Raw genomic sequence first — 22,925 nt, 5'->3', positions numbered from 1 at the left:
TAAAGAATGATGGGGCAGACTGACAAACCAGAAAGGTTAAAATGATGTTAATGATGTTAACAAGCGTCATCATCAGTGCATACAGTCGCTACATTCAAATTCACAGCAGACATTTTAGACTAGGTGTCAAGTAAACATTTCCAAACAACATAAATAAAGAAGAGAAAGAGCTGAAAAGCAGCCAGATGAACCATAGTGGCCATTTATCTAGAGGGCAAAAGGCTTCGATAACAGATTCACATTCAAACCGATTTCCTTTTTAGCAGACACTATTTTACCTGAGTGTCTGATATGGCCATTATTGAAGGGATAATTTATCCTTCCTCCTCTGACTGAATCACCAGGCTTTTCTTTTGAAAAGTCCATTTCACCTGATGCCTCCACTCTGTCCTATACTGTGATTGCTTACCTTAGAGGCTCCTTGGTGCCACTAGTGTTTGGGCCCTTTAAAAGTGCATGCTGAACAAGACCAGTCAAGCTGGCAATCTGTTGTTCCATAGCCTTCATTCGTTCTCTGCAGACACATCAAAAAATTCTGCTTTCAACACCGAGGCCTATTCGATATGACAGCTGCCACTGGAGCAAATATTAGCTCAGAATGAAAACGGGAGGGTTGTAAACAGAATAATCAATCGCTTTTAATCACCTAACCATGAAACGTTTTGCCATTTTGTGAGATGATTACACAGCAGAGATTTTTCTTTTGTTTTGGAATTGATTTGCAATATGCCACAAGTAAATGTTGTCTCTGGTAAATATGAATCGTTTCTGAATTACAAATAAAAAAAATGTAAAAACCCCAAAAGCTTGTGTCCAAATGGAATAAACAAGACGGGCAACTTCTTGACAAGCCTAAGCTTGACACCCAAGGTGCTCGGGTCATATTGTTTTTTTGACTGAGTCACATGTGGTGACTGCCAAAAAGAGAGTGAAAGGATTATTTGAACTGTATGACACTGCCTTAAGAAAGCCTACACTGCAGGCAGGTGAGGGAACTGGCAACAGAACTACTTTTGCTTTATAAGGCACATAAGATGTGCCTTATTTAGTGTGCCTTCATCTTGTTTTGTCATTTATTTATGTTGTCTTGCTATTTATATTTCCTGCAGAGTCTGTTTGGAGCACCCACAATTTCATTGCACATGTACAATGACAATAAAGGGCTATTCTGTTCTATTCATAATTTATCTTGAGGCACGGGGCACGTTAAGGACACAGTGCAGACACAAAGTCTATGTGAATACAACAATGACCACAATATTTTACATGAGTATATTCTATGACACCTACAGTTTATTTTGAAAGTGAAGTATGGTACTTTCCCAATCAAATTCCTTCACTCTTTCAGATATTCCCAGGGCATTTCTAATGGAGGTTTTGGGCTTCCCAGGTGGTCTGGCTGATCTGCATGACTTGCCATTTCAAATACTTTTTCAACCTGGCCAGTATTTGCTTTGGGTTTCCAAGTTACACACAGAGTCTATGTACCCTCCTTTCTAGTTAAGCATTGCTAAGAGGCCAGCATCCCTCTTGCACCCTTTCTGTGTTTATGCGCTCTCAGTCTGAGAAGACAAACCTAACCCAGGTACTAAAATATCTGGTAGATTAACTGAAACTGAATAGAGTCTGTAAGGGGTGTTCTTGTTTAAATATACACTGATTAATAGAGCCTTTACATACTATCCTGTTTCACTAGTGGTAGCTATGCCTGGGCTTACACGCTCAACAATATCAGCTCCAGAATTCGAGTTAGCAAGATAAGCAAGAGCTGGCTATATACACAAACCAAACTCATCAAAATGTGCTTCATGTGCAGATCTTTATGCTGAAGACAGTGAGAGGGCAGGTTATATTTATTCTTCACGCATGGATGATGAAACAGAGTCAGACCAGGTATTGGAAAGCAGCAGTTCATGGTTAGGGTGACACTGGGATGCAGAGTTAGTCCATGCTCCCATGCAATGTCTCGGTAGTTATTTAACAACCCCCCCCCCCCCCAAGCCTACTATATGCAACACTGTGTCCTCTGGTAGCTTACCGTGTCTGATGGTCACTGGCAGCTGGGATTGGCCCCTGGAGGTCTGGAACCACAGGTGAGCCCATGCTGTTCCGTGGCTTTGTCCCCGTTACTTCTTCCTTCCTGAAGGACTGGCGCACAGGCGAGCCTCTCTCCATGGTAACACTATGAGATGGCATGCCATGAGGAGGTCCACTATGGATGTCAATCATTCGTACCTCAGTCATCCGATGAGGGGACGGCGGAGGTGTCTTAGAACCCAAAGTCGGCAGCTGGCTGTTTCTGGACTTCTGCCTGTACAGAGAGGGGTGATCTATAGTGTCTGTAGGGCTAGGTCCACCATAAGAACTTGTGGAGCGGATGGAGGCACGGTGAAATCCCCCCATGGCATGCTCTGGACCATCAAGCCCAGGGCTGGGGTGTGGTCCATGTGCTGCAGCAATGCCCATTCGTCCCTCTTGGAGGAGGTATGGATCTGCGTACAAGCCCTCATTCCCCCTAGAAAGAGTGTGGCTCTTTCCAGCCATATCCTCATCTGGCTTGACATCTCGTCTCTCTAGGATGGCGCTGGGACAAGGAGAGTTAGAGCGGGCCGGTGGGTTGGCATTGGAGATTCTGTCCCTTGGGATGGTGGCGCTCCCAGGTAAAGAGCCCTGCCGTGGGCCAAATGGGATTCTGGAGGGGGATGGAGGCATAGAGTGGGGCGTTGGGGGGAGTGCTGCTTGCATTGGGTGGTGGGACGGGGGAACCATGGGAGGATGCCTTAGAGGGGGCTGGCCATCATGGCCGGCAAGTGCCATTTCACTGTGCATCTAGAAAAAAGAAAAAAAAATCATAAAAAACACAAAAAACAATTTAATATATATATATAAGTACACAAAAAGTTCCTTTTTATAGTAGAAAATCTTAAATTAAAGATGCATATTTCTGTCAACTTCAGTTACTTCTTACTTTGTGTAGGTCTTGTAACTTTAGACTGGAGTTGCCCTTAAAACAAAAACATCTATCTATCTTACACTGTTGTTTTTCAAAGAATATACACTGTCAGCAAATTTTCCCAGAAGTAGAAAATAGTTACACAATTCCTGGACACATAGCATTTCACTCTAAGCCCTTGATATCGTGCCCACAGGCTTCCATATAAAACAATATTGCATGAAGAAGTACAAGACTATTCTCCCTGTTAAAAAAAAATTGCACAGTTTCTGCTTTTTGAAAGAAGGTGAGGTTAAGTGTTGCAAATGCGCTCCAGGAGATAAGACTATGGCTTTCTACCAGAGGTTCATGGAAGCCTTCGGGGTTAGACAGTACCTTGGCTAATTTGCAACAGTATCTGTCTGTCTGAATAGCAAATACAGCCCACAGTTCTTTAGCTCAACCACCGTAAAGCTCTTTGAAGGCTAATGTGCAAAAACCTAACCTCAATTAATTGGAACACCTTTCTTGGTTAAGGGATATAGAAGAATAGTCAGTGCAAAAGTCTTAAAGGTACACAGTGTTCAGTCTTTACATTACTTCCTCTACTTTTATTTTGACACCTTGCATAAAGCAAGACTGTGTTTTGCTTAACGAATAAAAAAAGAATTAAATTATTTCCTCTGCAAACAAAAAGTTACTTGATATGCAACATGCACCCTTGGCCAGCCATGCAGTGAAAGCAATAATGAAAATTTGATATCGGCTCAGAAAGAACAAGCAACAAAACAATAAAAGTCATTTCATTCTAGATTGGGTTTTCTTTTGTTTGTTTGTTTCTCTCTCTCTCTTTTTTACTGAACTAAACATGTACAAGCACATTTGAAACCTAAATTATAAACACAGACAGAATTCATGGATAAGTGATGATTTGGCTGTGATAACACTCTCCTACAGGGTGTCACAAGTAGGTATGAATCTAATCTGTTTTCCTGTCTAACTTTCTATTCCCGTCAAACACACGAGCTGTTGTTTCTCCGACGCATGACTCACAGGTCTCACCTAAAAGTCAAAAACGTAACACAAAGTTTTTGTTTTTTCAGTCTTGTCATTATTTATTACTTCCCAGAGTGCCAACAAAGATTAGCACAGTGAGGTGAACAATAAAGTGGGTGTGACCCTTGTGTGTGCCAGAGTAGGTGTGTGCGTGTGCATGAACTGGAAAACAACAAATGCACAGAGAGTACAGTAACAAAGAGCTCAGGCTTGGCTGTGGTGACAACAGTAAAAAGAAAGAAACTTTGTAGCAGGGAAAGTTCACGCAGCAGTAAATATGACTGCAACAAGTCCAACCAAGCAGCAAAACACACAACATAAGACTTCAGCGCAAAGAGCCACTGCTGACCGTCACGAAACCATAAAGACTTCTACTTTTTAAGGTGCACAGGCTCATAAAAAAAGAAAAGTCGTCCTCGTGTGGAAATTTCTCTGAAGCCCTAAATAACATCTGACTGCTTTTCCAATCCCTGCAAAGCCATATAAGAACAATTTTAGCCAAAAGGCATCAGCTCTCAATCCCAAACAGATGTTGCACCTTTGAAACACTGACCAAAACATCTAAAAATATCCCTACAATACAGAAATCTCCCTGCTTTGTGACAAAACAAAGAAGTAGAAGCTTGAAAAACAAGCGCACGCGAAACCATATCAGGCAAAAAAGATGCAATTTATCTCCCAGACCTTTTTTTTCTCCTTTCTCCATCATTCTCTTAAGCTTCCAATTATGAGACCGGGATGTCTAGTAGGAGTTCACAAAAGTTGCCTCAATCTCTTGGCCTGTCAGAGTTGGAGCGAGTTTCCCGACTGATTCACAGACGTTTCAGAGCCTCACAGCGAACAAAGCAGGCCAGAAAAAGAAGAGTCGTGCCGCAATGTTCGTGAAGAAAATTGTAAATATTTAAAGAGCTGATCGAATGGCTGAGTGTACTATGCGGATGTGCTGTAGGGCACTAAATGGTGTTGGTGAAAGAAAACACTAATTATTAGAATTGTAAGTTGACACAAGATGAGCTGTCATCTTTTTTTGGACAAAGACAAAAGAAAAAATGGTGGATTGTTCTTAGGAGAGCAAATCAGAGGCTAGCTAATAACTCAGCTACTGTTTCCAAAACATTTCCTCAAGTGGTGTGTACACAATGTCTCTGTCGACAGCCACTATTGACTATACTGTATGAATACAAAGCAAAGCTTGAGGCACTATCCCATACATACATAAATATATGTATCAGTAAAGATTAATGAGTCAAACTTTTGCAATTGCAAAATGCAATTGCAGGAGAGTTAGTTGACAGCCTGAAGTTTATCAAGTTACGTGTCCATTCATGTGTACATCTATCCACCTCGTATTATTGCAGCAGTTGTTTTTATAACCAGAGACAGCTCTATGTAAGTTTCGCTTGCCAGAAATTTTCAAATCGATAGCCGAGATGACTGCAGATCTCAATTTGAATCAGATCTGAGGCCTGGCATCCCTGCAAGGCGAGGGCATTCTCTACGGCCCAAACAGATGTGAGGTGCACCTTCAGTGAAACAGTGTTTGAACAGGTGCTAATTAAGCCGTAGCACCACCCTTTTTTCCTTTGTGCGGCCAATTTTCTATTTCCTCAATAAAAGAGGTTGAATTTTTAACACTGCCAAGAATAGAGAAGCTGATTAAATAAAAAGTCAAAAACTGTGTTGAGTGTTAGAGCTTTTCAATATGTTTGTAAAGGAAGGGAAGTTTGCCAACAGCTTAACAGCTTGCTTGATGCGCAGCGCTTTCATCAACCTCTGTTGTTGTATTTAAATAAAGCGACTTGACTGCAATAGAAGCAAACTCTTGAGTGGGAATCAATAAATGGCATTTTAGGTAGTTTTCTGTGGTGTTTACACTTAAAACACCACCCCACAGCCATCCTCTGTATCTGGGTCAACTGCTGCTGGGTTAAAAAATGACAGCAACAATCTTTTTCTTTTACTTTATGTTAGCATTGCACTGTGTTTGCATAGGAACCTTTAAGAAGTTGCTTCATACATTTCAGTTCATCGAGTTCCAAGCTCATTTTTTTTAACACCTGCAGTTTCGACAAGAACCAAAATTTTAACAACAGCAAAAAAAAAAAAGAAGTTGGGGAAAAACTTCTCTACACAATTGGAATTTTTCTGCTGATGTACTTTGAAACTTTTAAGCTCTCAAAGTAAGATTCCCCTTTTCACTTTTTCAGTATCTTATTTAGCCATCTTTTTTTTTTTGAAGAGCCGTCTTTTATTCGCCTCCCTTTGAAGGACCCGATTGGAGAAAGTCAGCAACTTGCCTGTCAGCAGCAAAGAATAAAAAAGAATTTCTTCAGCACCTCAATGTCACTGTGGCATCTGAATGAAGAGCTCTCAAAACCATCACCTTAGCTGCCTCATCACTCCCTTAAACTTAACCAATTTCACTTTAAACTTAGGTGACCATACACAGCACTGCATGTAGTGTTAGTATAGCGGGGGGTTAATATTTAAAGCAATGCAATTGTGCCAAAATGCTAACTGTAAATCTGTAGCAGGCAGACGGACAAAGCGAGGATAGATGACTGGTCAGGGCAGATTAGAGGAGCGGATCTGAGGAGGAACAGTAGACGAAAAAAAGGCTCTTTGGGGGTTTTAGTTTGTTACATCAGCAGGAAATAAACAAGATAGAATCAAAATAAAAGAAAAGAGATTAGAGCAGATATTGGGAGGAAGAATTCAGAGTGGAAATAGTCCTGAGAGCTGAGTCCAATTGTCCCTTAAACAAGTCGCACCAGAGCGTGTAGAGGAGGGCCAAACGCAGGCCCCTGGGAGAACAATACAAGACCCCCTCTGAAGAGATTAACAAGAGGCAGGGGGACATTCCTTCCCTTTACTGCATACAAGATGTGAGAAACCGGAGACTGGGCTCGCTATTCTATCTGCAGCAAATCTTTTCTCTACTCAGCTGCCGCTTTTAATGAGACAATTTCACTGCTGTGCTATGGACAGTAAAGTACTCACCCTGACATCGCCATTGGTAGGTCGGGGTCCATGGTTGAATGCCTGTGCTGGATCTTTGTGGTAAACCTTCAGGCAGGAGTGGTCTGTGATGTTCCTGTAGGAGGAAGAGGTGCTCAGTGGTAAGAATTTAGCCCAGATATCGCCATCAGACAGCGGCCGATCCTGCCTCAGCCGGGTTCTCTGTAACAGCCCCACCAAGGGCACATACCCCGACAGAGGCTCTGACTGTTCGCTATTATACGACATTCCCGCTAAATATTCAAAATCCATAAAAATATTAACTAATACTATCTTGCTACATGAACTGAGAGCACACCTGTTGTTTCCTGTCCTGGGCTCAATTTAACTATGGCATTATGGTCGCTCGTACAGCCCTTAAGCTATGACGAGACAATTTTTTTACAGCCCTGATAAAATATTACTCACAAAGTACACATTGCACTTGAGCAGGAGCTCTGCAGGCAAAGGGCAAAGTTCGTATGCCTTCAAGAGTAAAGCCTTTCCTTCTGAAAAACAACTACAACAAATGGCTGCCTACTTTCTCAGAAGACAGAATCTGCTGTATTACTGATAGAACATGGAGGTGAATATCAAAGTAGGATAGTACTGGTATGTGTGTTTATAAATGAAGCACACAATGCTTTTGCTTTAAAAATGCAAAAAAAAAAAAAAAAAGCAAATATTTCTTAAAGATTTGCAAAGTCAAATTTTTTCATTAAGACTGGCAACAACCACCAGGAAAGGTATCAAAGTCAGCTAAAAGTAAACCTTAGTTTGTTTACAGTTAATGCTCTTTTTTTAACTTTCTCTTTAACATTGAAGGAAAGTGGAAGTGAGCCCATTTCCTGACCAGTGACATTTCCTGTTCAGGGAGAGCTCAAGAAGGAAGAGGATGGAAAGTGTTCACAGTGGGTAAAAGGAAATAGGTCTATCCGATATCCTCACATTGTTCCATAGTAATGTTTGTACAGGATCAACAATGCATCTGACCAATCACATTGTTATGATGTCATAGCTTTGTGACTTGGGGAAGAAAACCGCCGATGTCTACTCAGGAAAAACATCCAAAAAGGTGGGCGGTTAGGGTCAGGGTTAGGTTTGATGGTTAGGATGTGTTGTGGTTTGGGTTAGGGTTACGGGACTATAGTTACGGTTATGGGGTCATGGTTTGGTGTGTTGTGTGACGCTGTTTCCATGTCATAAAACTTTGACATCACGTGTGATTGGTCACTTGCAACATTAGTTATATCGATCCAGGAGCAACACCAACACGACAATATCAGATCGACCTAAGGAAATAATAAACACAGTATGCGATGCCAAATACATGCTCCCGATCCGTTTCTGTTACCATGTTTATCACATGCAAACACAGTGCATCTTTACCTGACATCAGCAAGTTCGTAGTACACGTTCCTCATGTCGTCTTTGACGTACACGGCAACACTGGGTGACTCCAACATCTTCATGTTGAGCTGCTGCGGGAAGGCACTGACAAAGAGAGCTCTGATTGTGTCGATGCTGGTGATCTCATTGGGCATGCGAATCTGTTTGGTCTCGTCTCCGTACTGCAGGTACAGTACACCTAAAGGCAGGAAGCAGGGAGACTAGGTGATTAGTCCTTTTAAATGTTTCCCGTGACTAAGACAGCCCTATTTGAATTCCATAACTTGCATTAGCAGTGACGCATTGTTTCACTCCCATATGTTTTCTAAAGGCCTGAAGAATTTCAGCCCTGCGTGCAGTGTTAATCTGTCAAGACAAATAGAACATTTCACGCAGCTCACTGACATTGTGTCGGTGTTATTTCAATTACAAACCAGTGGTCTGCTTTTACTGTTGAGCTACTGTATAGAGTACTGACTGTGCAAAGAATGCTCAATATATAGCAGTAAAATCACCATTTGGGCTTATGTTATTTCATGTTAGTGCAGTAAACAATGCCAAAACTGTGGTGGTTAAACAAAAACGGACGCTTGTAGAAGTTTGGGTTGGTTTAAAAACCCTTCAATGGTGAAAAAAATAAAATAAAATAAACATCTAACAGCATAATTCCAGCCTTGTAAAAAGAGTTGGCAAGGGCCCATGTGACACGTCTGGTCATGGCCGCTCAGTGCAGATTACTGGCCAGACTCAGATTTTCAAAAGTTCCGGGTGTTTTTTTTTCTTCTTTTTTTTGTTTTGGTGCAATTTGGATCAACTCCTGCACAGTCCCGAACGGATAAGAGAGTCATTATTTTTGCTCCTGAATTGGGCTTCAGCATTTATTCTCAGTTGAACTGTGGCTTGGAAAGCATCAAAAACAAAAGTGCATGAATGTAATCATGTTGTGTGCAGGTTTTTGCTAAATATTTCTAATGCACTGCGCTGAATCTTTTGCTTATCTCTTGCTAATGCTGCACGGGATAAATTATTTGGTACAGGCAGTGAGCTTGGTGGGGGGGGGGGGGGGGGGGGGTCAGGAAGAGAGGACAAAACTAGGGGTGGATCAGTACAAGTTGTGCATCAAACAGACCAAAGCTTGAACCTCTGAACCCTGGGTGTGGCATTTGTACTGTGCTTTAGAAAAACAGATGGCTCTTGAGCAAAATTTATGGACACGCCTACAGAGCAGTTGTATAAACAGTGCTGGGGGGGAAAAAAACAGGGAAAAAAAAAACAATTTCTATTTTCAATCTGCGATTCATTACCTCAAACGGCTTTGTGCTGATCTTCACAGGCAATCAGTGGCAACAATAGAACGTAATGAAATGATCAAAGCAGTTCAATCAGCTCGTGTTGTTGTTTTGGTCATATTTCATAAGAAATCATCCAAAATGTCACATTTCATTAGCTGCAGAGGCAAAAGACGCGATGTAACTCATTTCATTGTCACTTGTGCATTTGTGCACTGGAAATAACTTGCTTTAAGGAGAGGAGGGTTTGGTTTTACTTGGTGTAACCCCATAAAAGGAGCTAGCCAGTAAAAGCTACCAGATGTTGGTGAAATATTATACAAGATCCTACATGCACCACGAGACAGAGTGAGACAGAGAGTGAGAGAGAGAGAGAGAGAGAGAGAGAGAGAGAGAGAGGGCAAATCCAGGAAATAAAATTGCTGAGTCTATCCGTTGCTTTCTCTCTCTGGTCTGTCTGGGTTCCTGTGTTGTAAAAACTTAACAAAGTGCCCATTTGCAGAATAAATTCATCTTTCCCCTGAGAGTTGTTACGTTAACGGCCGTCTAGTTTTCATCCAGATGTTCGCAACTAGGGCGAAAGAATTTGATGACAAAGCACCATTGATTGAGATTGCATCGTGCACACCTCTGTACTTTAAAGTTACTCTTATTTGCTATGACAAAGTTGAATAGCTCAGTTTTAACAGCTGCATTCCTGAGCACCTGGTTTCACTGAGGACTGGAAACAAATAGCTAGCGGGTTTTTCTGACCAAATGGGCACAGTTTTTCCACATCTCTTCAGTAAGACACAAAAGTCTAAAACAAATAAAGTCTAGAAATATATGCTCATCGCAGCAATTGAAATGCAGCGAAAAGGCAGACGACTATAATACACCCGCAAAATAAAGACTTTGAAATTCAATACACTTGATGCCACACTTAAGGATGAATTTGATACTCACGTTTGAGGTTTTAAGGAATCCCTGTTTTTCTGCTCGCTGTTAAGATGCTCTCAAAAAGCTAGAAGCTGCTACACTAAAAAGATACTTAAAAGTCCCAAATGTCCGCTGGGACCAGGCGAAGCGTGTGCCTGTCTGTTTGTGTGTGTGCATGTGTGTGAGAGGCAGTGGTGGGAGGGACAGTGTTGTGAAGTGGTGCCCCCCACCCCCCCTTTTTTTCTCCTCCCCTTTTTCCTCACATCATAACCCCCCACTGTCTTAACACTCTGTCTTGATGTTTTTGATAGAAAGACAGAGAATGATGGGACATGTGTACGTGCATGTGTAGAAAAACTTTTCAGACAAAGCAAGAGGCACTACTGGCACCGGAAAGGAATACGACACCCTGCAGTTTCATTCATTTTCACTTTGGTCAAAAGTCTCTCAGATGCTTTCCTATTATCCCGTGGCAGATGCCTCGCCGAGTTGTGAGCTGCGCTGACGCTACACTTTGTTTGGAGAGTTTTCTAAGACTTTGCATCCCTCTCAGCCAAACGCAGCCACCTAATTCTGCACAACTCTGAGCCTTTCCTGCATATGTATGCAAATGTAGCACCGTGCACGTTGATAAGACGACCCGTTTCTAATCCTGTCAATACCACGATGGCACACTGTGGATGCTTTCCTCCTATCTTTCACTACAGAAGAAATGAATACTAATTAAAACAAAACTGTGCGCTCAGGTTGAGAAAGGAGGAAGGGTGGAGACTAGCAGATGGATGGAGTGAGAGGAACAGATTTGGACTTTTAGTGAAACAATGACATCATACTGTGGTTAGGAGCAATTACAAAGAGTTCTTGAGTTATGCCAAGGTTATGCTAAAAGAACGTGTCAAACAGTACTAATGCTAGTTAATGCTATGAGTCTTTAACAGGGCAGATACAGGAACTTCCTTATAGCAAATTTATTTGGGGATTTTGAAATAGAGCATTACAAGATTGTCAACTGAAGCCTTTTGTGATCATGCCTAATCCAGGGAGAAAGGTATTTTCTCAAACTAACAGAACTGCCATCAACCCAAAAACTAATATAACATCCAGCATACCTAGTGAGCGGTCCTTTGTCTGATTGGCCGATCGCACAACAGGCAGGCTGGCACGAACCCGGCTGCCACGGGTGAAGTTTGTGGGCGCTTCAGCCTCAGACATGGTGTCCAATGATTCCAGGGAGGCTAAGGACAGGTGGTCGACCTGGTCGCCGATACTGTGCTGGGTGCTGGCGCCGTGCTTTGGGCTTCTGCTCTGAAATGGGAGCACATGGAAACAACACCGTAAGAGCAATACCCTGTACACAACTGTACACAAAATGATACTTTACATGCTTTAGTATTACATTCTCTCAAGGACACAACAAAAAAAAATTTTTTTTTTCACAGTATAAGAAACTTCTTTGAGTTATCATGCATTTAGTAGAGCAGAAATAACACTTCTTGACAATGTCAGGTGTGCCGTGAGTCACACGCATTCTTTGCGAAGCGAGAAAAAGAAATCTTTGATGGTGACTTTGACTTTGACTGCAGCAACACACAAAAAACTATGAGTCTACTCATGCAAATGTGCAACAAAGTGTTAATACAGTGTGTGACTTACACATGTTAACACACTCAAAACTTTTCTGCACTATTCCACAAGTACCTCATAGCCCTGAAAGTTACCAAACGTGAGGACATTTTTAATTGCACTACAGGATCTTCTGCTGCTATTAAATACACACCCACAGGTATGCATGGTTACTAAAAGTACCAACACCCTAAAGGAGTTCAAAGAGATTCCTAAAATGTTGTTCCAGAAAGAGAAATTTCTACTAACCACTGATTAAACATCAGGACTTGTGTCATCAAAACGTGAAGATCAGTTCACTTCTCTGTAATCATATCTGCATGGCGTGGCATCCTCGAGCTAGGGATACAATAAGAAGATCTGTGACCTGACTCCTGAGCTCACTGAGCTATTGTGCGGTGAGGTAAGGTGAGCTCCACCTCAGGGGGAAAACTCTGAACACTGGGCTCTTTATGAAATTGCTCCCCTTTCTGGCATCAAAAATGGTGATGTAAAGCCATAGCAGATGAAGACACAAGACTACCAGGCCAGGTCCTTTGGGTTATCTTGAACAAGCCAGCCTGCACATGCTGCCATTATCTCACACTCATACTCGCAAGGGCAAGTAAAGAATTTAAGCATATTAAAATAAGTGCAGTTGACATTTATAGCCAGATGTAGTTTAGCCTGACAGCCAAGGCTGGCTGACAGACAGAGACAGGGCAGACACTGAGAGACAAGAGGGCACTTGGTTTTAGGAACATGGTCACAAAGCAGATGTTAACGAGTGTGCGAACATGGTCACACAAACACACACTCTGACAACACCGCAGTATGATGCAGATAAGATAAAAGGCTGACTAACTCTGTGGGGCAATTGGATTTTCATCAAATACCTCTGAATGTCAAGCTCAGAGTGAAGGGAGGAGAGCATGGCCTGTAAAGACTGGTGAGAGAAAAGAGGAGAGAAGGAGAAATCAAAAAAGCAAAAAGCTTAGAGATGCCAGTGGGAGGTTGAAATGGAAAAGAAATGTTCATCCGACAAAATAGAAGAACCATGGAAACGAATCAATGTCGACGGCAGGCCATAGAACAGAGGAATGAGGCTAAGTGCAAAGACAGCCTAAGTGCAAAAGTTAAACATAGTCTAAAAAGTTAGATTGTATTTACTTTAAATCATCACTTTTTATATGCTTACACTTGTTAAAATTAGCACTGACATGATAATCCTACAAATCCTACCTCTTAAAAATGTCTACAATAACATTAATTGCAGCCATTTATACAATGCCATATCCTTAAAAAAAAAGACCATTTAAGTCATCAAACTTCACATCCCTGTGTGATGTTTGCTGAGTCAGTATGCAAGCATTTTTCTGAAGTACCGTCACAGCGGCTGGGCAAATTGGTGAGCCGCATCTCAACTATTATAATTCCATTAAAATATGCTTATACTGCAGGACTCAGAGATTTAAAGTAATGAATAAAAATGTACTCTTATTTTGTTAATACATGACGATAGCCACTTAAATAATAATAATAAAAAAAAGAGAGGTCACACACAGTTGGGCTGTCACCTGAAACCAGTCATGTGTCTGGAATTTAATCTGACCACTGAATGATACATGACCTTATTCACTGTTGGTGGCCCTCCCACACTGCTTCTCATATGCTACTGTGTCACCCCTGGGAGTGTTGAATCATTTTGGCTTCTTCCATCACCTGTAGGTAGTAATTATGTCAGAGCGGTCTGGCAGTGTAATCCAGTGTTTTCTAAAAATACTGAAGTGGAGAAAGCGGCAGCCACATTCAGACTTTAACTTTAAGTTCCCTTAAGGATCACATTTCTGAGTTTGCTGTGCGAATTGATACCGTGGTTTCAGATGTGCTTGGCCATGAGGCTGATATCAGTAAACAAAAACTTAAATTACTCATAGTTTTGGCTGGAACTCAAAATGTAGGGGAGCAGAGGAAGATTAGATCATTTTGTTCTTTGCTGTAACTTAGTTAAGAAGAGTGACTACCATACAGAGTGTTTCCTCCTTGATTGAAGGCTTTATGCTAAGCTAAGATAAGGTAAGCTAAGCTATGCTAAGATAAACCCCTCCTGGCTTCAACTGCATATTTAATTAGAAGGTCCTTAAACTATTAATTTCAATGATAGAAAACCAAAACCATAGTTAAAGTAAGAAAATATCATTTTTGGTACTTACTGTATATATATATATATATATATATATATATATATGTATATATGTATATATATATATATATATATATATATATGTATATATGTATATATGTATATATGTATATATGTATATATATATATATATATATATATATATATATATATATATATGTATATATGTATATATATATATATATATATGTATATATGTATATATATATATATGTATATATGTATATATGTATATATATATATATGTATATATATATATATATGTATATATATATATATATATATATATATGTATATATATATATTTTTTTTTTTTTAATACAAGCACATTTAGCCACAATAAGCTATAGCAATATAGCTATAGTGCAGTAGAGTGTCAAAGAAGAATCTGTTTAAAGTGATTTTTATTTTTATGTTTCAATAAAAATAACAATAACTGTTTCACAGGAAGAACCTATGTGATATATATTTGCATTAATTTAATTTTCTCCCTCACCTTATTTACTTGGCAGTATTGTGCCCTAAATTAATGGGACAGGATCACACTGAAAAAGCCGTTAACTTCCATTGAAGCATAGGGGCTAAAGCTTTAGAGCCAGAATGGATTTTAGGATTTTCGGGATTTTAAGGATCGATACCGATATTTGGTACTGTTTTTTTTTTTTTTCATTCAGACACACAAAACATAAACAGAATTTCCTAACAAAACTTGTGTGCAGTCGTTTATTTATTCGTTTACGCTCTACTGGTTGTTGCGTTTGTGCCATTCCAAACAAGCATGCTGCTAAAACGGAAGTTGCAGATTGCCTCGTGGTCAACAAGCAACTCAACACTGATAACATGGTTGAATGGTGTTTTTCCTGTCTCTTCTTAATTTTTTAGATTTTCATTTATCAACCATTATAAACGTTGGATCTGATAGACCGTCGAATATCAGGCCCTCAACAAATCGACCAGGCTGTGAAAGTATTACACCCTATTCAGTGACATAAACAGTATCCATGGCTCATCATAGTACTCAAGATAAGATCTTTAAACAATGGTGGCACATTTTTTTGTTACAGCAGCAGCATTTCTTTGCAGTGACAGTAGACTACCTTGACTATGCAAAAGAAGAGACATCATTAAATTGACATCCCAAATGAATCTCATTCACATGGAAGGCATGCTTCCTTCGTTACACTAAACATAGTGGATAACGCTGGGATGGCACACCCTCGATAGTACAGAATCTAAAAAAAAGAAAAGGATATTTATTGGATATGAACTCAAATTTTACTTCAAAAGGAAAGTTGTCTTATTTAAAATGTACTTTTTTTAATTTCAAGAAAATGTTACAATGGGTACAATGTGACAGTTATTGCACAGGAGAGAAAGGCTGTTAAAGCGAAAGGAGTCAAACATAACGATGGAGAAAATTGCAAATGAGACCTTCTACCTCCCTGTGGAGAGGTGGGGTAATTAAGTTAAACCACTCCACACCACTCCACATCTGACAAATGAGGTGTCTCCTCAAAAGGTTAACAGTTTAGTTCAGATTAACTTCTCCGTCTCTTTCTCCCTCACTTGCATACGTGCATAGATTCGCAATTCAACACAAAATCTCTATACGTATCATATCGTCCTGAAGTATTTGAGCCACAGACGCTTCCTGTCCAAGCTTACCCCTTCCTGCCTTAAGGGCCAAATGTGAAAGCCACAGACCGCCTACTGATTAGCAGTATAAAACCTGCTTCTACCCACACATACCTATAGTACATTCCACAGTAGCAATTTCCCCTCACTTCAGTCAAAACCAAATGGCCTGTGATTCTGCTTTTTCAGCAGCGACTGCCTCTGTACACCACATTGGGTCTGACAGCTATGATGAATGTGAAATTGAGACACCAACATTAGCTCATACACAGGAACATGACAAGTCATAAACTGATGAAAAGAGCCCCTTGGGAAGGAACGTGTCTAGAAAATTAAGCTCGAATCTGTCAAAGAAATCAGAAAATGTCGACTTCAACGACAGCTTGGTTGTCTGGTGCTGCAGCCAGTGTCAGCAGGCTGTTTTTCCTTTTTCTTTTTCTTTTTTTAAAGTAAACCTGTGTCAAATAGTCATCATGATTAGAGTATGTTAGAGCAGCTCTAGAAATAACTCAGTGGAATTTGCCTCATCTAAATGCTGATGTTGTGTGGCTTAGATTCTTTTCCTCAGGCTCTTGCTGGAAAAAAAAAGAACTGTCTTGAACACTACTTGCTGGAGCTTTATTATATTAAATGGATGTCAAAAACTGTACAGTGTGGGCAAGCAATAATTAGGCAAACAACCATGCTTGCGGAGAAAATAGATGCAAGATAAAAGTGTTTCAGTCAAACTCTGTCTGTCCCAGTGTGTGTGTGTGTGTGTGTTTGAAAGCCAAAGAAAGATGGATACAAAGAGAGACTCAGTGCGTGCATGAGTGAGTCAGGCCATTGTTCCAGAAAATCTGACCCGAACCCAGGACATCCTGCAAACATTTATGCAACAGTGGTCTGACAAACAGTATGTTGTCATGAGAAAGCAAGCATTGGCCTGCATGTCTGCATTAACAAAATACATGTAATATTCAAACTTTATAGGTCAGTGCTCTTTCATACCATGCGCTTTATACTTCACTTGATTCACTTTTCACTATAGTTCCACCTCGGGATCATGCGTGTACAGTGTGGGCGCTTTTCACTGTAACCCGTCTTGATTATTGCAGTGCTACTTTCACTGCAAGGACAATGTTACATGATTTCACAAAGCAGAGCAGAATATGTTATATCACGGTCCCCCGGTCTTAGTCTGACAGGTTGACATGCGGAGTTGAGCTGGGGCGATTAAAGTAAATTACAATTATTAAGAATAATGGCAGCCACCATCAGAGTCTTACTGTGTCATTCACTGAGATTTAAGTATAGATATGGTCCAAAAATTGCCATACACCCCACCTGCTGCCAGTCCACACAAAGCCCACTGATTGGAGCTTGACTTCTTATAGAATCAACATGGTGTTATAATAGCTTAGCCTAGCTTTCACCTTAAAAACAGGGGTATTAGTCTGCTTTCCCTGTAGTCATGGTGATCATTTTCCCCTTTGGACTGCATAACATTGGAGATCTTTAAAAAAAAGACACAATGCAGGTTTCACAAGCATCCCAAAAAGCCAAAGTCGACCCGTCTGTGGATGTATTTACCTTAACAACATCCACTACCAGGGTCCGACTACAATAGTGTTCATTCACACGTCATGTCCTATGTAAACAAACACAAAGAATGCACACAGGCAACCAGAGGAACAGGTTTCATTGACTCGTTCTATACTTCCATGCTGGACATGAAAGAATGTAAACATGAGAGTTGAGGTTGAAGCTTTAAACACAAACTCGACTGTTGTGAGCACAGCTTTCCACTTAAGATGCTAATTTGGCTCGAGCTCTGGGGAGCAGAGCTAGAGCCAACTGTAATTACCTGGTCCGATCTGCATGGCAGACGACGGTGGCTCGGTGTACTGTTAACCCTTCGCGCAACTTGTCTCATTCTGATATCTCGCTTATAGCGCCAAGTCTGCCGTAGTTGATACGATAGGAATGAATGTGTAGTAAAACATAATCAAGAAAAGAGTTCAACAATGGAAGCGCCAAATTGTCAGAGCTAATTAGCAAACGTGAGTCAAAAACTTAATGCCGCTGCAGTTCTACACAACTCCGAAGCATAAAGCCCCTGTCAATCAGCTGGTCAGCTCTCAGTCTGTATGTCTGTGGACAGACCATCACCCTTTGTCTACCTTAGCCTAAATGACATTATTCCAAAATCCCCCAGTCATCCATTCCTATTCACTGCTACCAAATCCCTCCCTCCCTCCCACCCTCTGATGCATTCCTCCTCTAATCCCCTCATCAAAATCCCCAGATGACCTTTCCAGAGATGGTTATATTTGTTAATTGTTGCATTCATTTATAGCATCTACAGCTGACCACGGAAGTGTGAAAAGATAAGATCCTACTACTTTAAAAAAAAGTTCCAAAAATGTATATGCAAAACAGTAACCTTGACTGTTACCATCTCATTCGTAAAATATTACACCGAAAAATCAAATATAACCACAGTGCACTGCAGGATGATTATCTCTTACACCACTTGGGACATGCTGGACAACAGCTGAGCAACACTCCCCAACTGATTTTATCTGCTCACACATATACAAGTGAGCCAGGGTTATCACTAGCAGACATCGCCCTCTCCACTGAATAAGCAAGGTTAAAAAAACGGCAACTCTGCGCAACCCATCAGATGTAATCGGCAATGTGTGGTCATGAAGTAGAGAACGCCAACTTCACGAGGTTGTTTCGTGTCGTATTCGTTTAGTTTGCATACAAGAACAAAAGTACAGATTTAGCTAAATGAATATGATCAAGCAAAAATCAAGTTCCACATTAGATTTAAAAAATAAATATATGTGAAGACAGCATTTACCATGCTTCAGAAATGACAGTCTTCTTCCAAAGGTGACTTCCATGAGAGACTGGAAACTCCCTGGCCTAAGGGAAACAGGGTTTCTTCCTCCAGTGTTATTTCAGCTCTCGAAGCACTCAGTACAACTGCCCTGTCCAGCTTCCTTCTCTTTCTGTTCTACCTCACAGCGGATGCCCCCCCCCCCCGCCCAGTCCAATGCACACACTCTCCCACATCCCTAACGATCCAGCAACACAATACAAACACGCACAGTCCACACCAGGCGGACAGCAGGGGGAAGCCATTGTTTTTCTGTGTGCTTTTTACATTTGTGTAACACTAAGACTGTATCGGAGAGTGAAGGACATCTGCACAAGTCATGATGCTCAATATTTCTTACTTCCAGGCCATTCCGACATCTGAGGGGTGCAAAAGATCGAATTCCTGCAAACAGCTTTAAATTCCATGATGTTTCCATTTTGAGATAAAAAAGAAAAAAAACTAAATACATTTATCTTAAAACAGCAGCTTCAGCATAAACTCTCAGCCCAATCTCAGCTTCCATCGCACTGCCTGAGGGTGCGACTGAAGACAGAAAGATGACACTTGCGTCTCAAGGAGATAAGACCCTTCTCCAAGGATCTCGAGGGCTTGGCAGGCCCTTATCCAGTAGTATAAACACATGGACACACCCATGAAAATATATGTATGATCACCTTGCTGCAATGTTTCTGGGAAAGCTTTATTGAATGTTGGGATAATTACAAAAACAATTTGTGCTGCTTTGTTAAAAAGCTTTGTTGTGCTTCAGGCCTTGCACTCGTTCAAAACCGTTACATAAGAAAGCAGGCCCAGACTTAAACTTAGACTGACAGATCATGTACTAGCCTTGCATGCAACGATTTGCACACATCTATAAATGTGCACATACAAAAAAAAATCTCCCTTTCTCACCCTCTTGTCTCTCTTACCAAACAAATACATGCAAAATATTTGCTGACAGGGCTGGAGAGACACGTTCTGTTCAGACTTGCTCTTCAATATGACTTTATCAACAGAAAGACAGGTTTCGTAGTTCCCAACCCTTGGAGCATCCCAAAATAACACAAAAGCAACAGAGTATTCCTTCATGGCTAAAAACCACATCCACGTCCTGGGCTGTCAACACAGAGCATCTCTCTCTCTGGGGGGAAAATAAAGGACTTTCCAGGTCTAATTTAAGCCACCCTGTGTGTATATCTGGGCATCAGAGGATGCGTGTGCGTGTGTAGCTCTGTGGTCAACATGACAAAGAGGGCTTTCTTCTCTTTAGAGCACTTTTAATCCTGTATCCTCTATGATGTCACACACACACTGTATAATCTAATAGAAACAAGGCAGCATAATTTGATTTTCTTCCACCTCACCTTTTTTGATTACCATGAACAGGCCATTTTTTCTGGTTCTAAGTCACAGTATTTTGTCAAGTGTCAAGTCTCCTTCTACTCCCATGAAAGCAAGCCTGATAATGGCTTTGCTATTCGTGCCTAATTAACAAGTCACCAAAGACCACACAGCTCCTCCACCGAACCTAAGATTTATTATACCCGCTCTCCCAGAGGAGAGCTTTTTGGTGTGTCTGTGTGTTTGTGTGCACAGACAGACAAAAAAGACAGATAATCAGTAATAGGTTGAACTTTTCAGTAAGCCTGATCCACATTAGTTTTCACTGTCTTCCCCCTCCTCACTAAGGACTGGCCGTAGTGTACAGTGTCTGTTATCCACTTCTAATTCCAGCGTCTTACTGCTGAGCTGCAAATGAGACCAAAAAGTAGCTATTCACACAAATAAATAGACACAAAATGCTGGCCTATGAGCTTGAGGTTACGCAATTGCTATGTGAAATTCCAGTCCTCTTCTTCAACGGAGAGCAGTGGAAATTAAAGCTTAAGGTGCTAAGTCACCATCATGTTTCCACTCTATGACACACTTGTTTTGTTGGCTGTCATGTTAGCACTAACTGCAATGTGTTAAACAGCCCGCTAAACACAATGTAGCACGGGCTGAGTTGCATGACTGTGTGAAGGGTTGTATAAACACGATCCAAAGCTAAGGTAAAGAACTGAATCTGTAGCACACGCTCCACTTCTGTCAAACCGGCTAATTTATTAATTCCAGTATCTGCCCATACTTGCCTGCTATACACTACTCTACATTCCAGGTGTTCCCTATCTTCTTTATCATCTTGTTTAGCAACAGTAAAACCTGTGTGAACCTTTGCATCTATACCGACTTCGACTAGTGTTGCTGCACTGCTCTCTTCTGTGCACCTAACACTGCATTGCCTTTATCTTCAGTGAGAAGGGCCAAGTGGAAATAAATGCAAGAGATCAAAATGAAGTTTGAACCAGATGCTCAGAACTGGTCCTGTCAGTGGTAAAAATCCTCCCGGTGTGCCTTTTGAAGTCAGGCTCATACCTTTGGCCTAAGGTGGAGTCCAGATGCTGGGCTGCATGCAAAGGCTTGCAAAAGAAGGGCACAAAAAAGGGGGAAAAAACCCCAAAACTATGGGAAAACAGCCCCTTTTGCTTAGTCATGATGTTTGGAATCTCTTGGCCTATATATAAGAACAGTAACAATTTATGATATAAAGTAATGTTGCTTATTTTATATTGTAGTGTTGGGATGGTTTTCAAAATCCATTTCAATGGATAATACATGCCCTTACTTGTAATTTGAAGTGTATTATGTTAAGATTGCTCTGAGTGAGTAATGCCTTTTAAAAACTTTGTGTTAAACTAACATTGCATTGAGCGTAACACTGTAAATGAATCTGGCATTTACTCAGGCTTCCACCCAAAGCGAAACTGAGCCCGGGAGTCTGTCTGACGAAAATGTTTTATCTAGCAAATACATTTTTCCTTGACCTTTTATTTTTCTACAGCATCAAGTTAGAATGAAAACTAATAAACAAGATAAAAAGTAGATTGAATTTACACTCTTTTTAGAACATTTTCTTGTCGACTCGACTTGCAACTTTACCTCTTAAAACAGAGAAGCACTACAAAGGCAGCTTTTACCTTCTTTGTTTTCCTACAGCATGAAAGAGGTGAAAATTTAAAAAAAAATAAATAAATCTGCAATGCTAAATAGAGGAGGGAGGCTATCTTGCACACTAAAGGTTTGTAGTTCTCAGATGGCTGTTTCAAAGTTTCTAGACTTATTTTGAGGAAGGAGAAATAATTTTAGGGAAAAAAACTTCCACATCAGGCGTGTTGTTGTGGACCGTTTATTAGTCAGATAGTGGTGATGTTAATGCTCAAGTGTTGCCCAGCAGGTGTATACACTAGCAAGCTCATTTGGCAATTTTAACACCAAGCAAGCTAAAGCAACTAAAATACGACTATTTTTAAGTTTTAAAATAATACAGGCAGACACTTAATTGTACCATCTAATTACACCAAATATATTACCCGACATTCCTTCTCATTTAAAGTTAAGGTTTCTTAAATTCAGATTGTTTCACCTCACATCCCTCTTTTTTATTTCCAGCACACCTTAAAATTTTAAAGTTGTTCTAAAATAATAATGATTCTAACTTTGGAGTTTTAAAGGAAAAGATGCAATGCAAATTTTGTGAGTGGCTTTACTGCAAGCCATATTTTTATATTATTACTACTAATATTGAAGAATTAAAACTGTACTGCAGAGTTTGCTGGATGTAATCAATGGGTCCTGCTTTGAACTTACCACATTGCAAATCGCTAATTATTCAAGACCTCGCAGAAACCTTTTTGTTCTATGAATATATGTAAATACAATTTTAAAAAGACAGAGCAGAAAGTTTGATTTTTAGCACGACCACATGATATGAAAACACTGACTGCTGTAATTTAACATTATTGCCAGGTACAGTGTTAATAATAACGAAGTCAGTGCTAAGTAAGATAAGGCTAGCATGGCGTTGAGTCCCTTCTCCTGTACACAGAGTCCCTGCAGGAACAGCCTTGCTTGTTATCTCTGCAACATAGTGGCGCTGACAGGATAACATTCCATTTTAATAAAGCTGCAAGTTTAAAGACAAAAGTTTGCAAG

General features: G+C 40.5%; 1 protein-coding gene across 11 annotated transcripts in view; it reads right to left on the bottom strand.

Annotated features, from left to right (window-relative positions):
• The window catches only part of si:ch211-285f17.1 (sickle tail protein), a 117,002-nt gene that overhangs the window by 15,972 nt on the left and 78,105 nt on the right, over window positions 1-22,925 (bottom strand). For 9 of the 11 annotated variants that reach the window (XM_063483530.1, XM_063483528.1, XM_063483526.1 and 6 more), the window contains 5 exons: window positions 11,691-11,886; window positions 8,375-8,573; window positions 6,989-7,082; window positions 2,039-2,829; window positions 410-514 (listed from right to left, as the gene is read on the bottom strand). In XM_063483530.1, coding sequence (XP_063339600.1) covers window positions 410-514; window positions 2,039-2,829; window positions 6,989-7,082; window positions 8,375-8,573; window positions 11,691-11,886 — 1,385 coding nt within the window. Of the gene's footprint in view, window positions 1-409; window positions 515-2,038; window positions 2,830-6,988; window positions 7,083-8,374; window positions 8,574-11,690; window positions 11,887-18,872; window positions 18,998-22,925 lie in introns of those variants that run through there. The other 2 variants (XM_063483534.1, XM_063483527.1) reach the window with 2 other exon arrangements.

This window comes from Pelmatolapia mariae, linkage group LG9, assembly GCF_036321145.2.
Source record: "Pelmatolapia mariae isolate MD_Pm_ZW linkage group LG9, Pm_UMD_F_2, whole genome shotgun sequence".
NCBI classification, from domain to species: Eukaryota; Metazoa; Chordata; class Actinopteri; order Cichliformes; family Cichlidae; genus Pelmatolapia; species Pelmatolapia mariae.
This window is presented reverse-complemented; position numbering and strand designations above follow the sequence as displayed.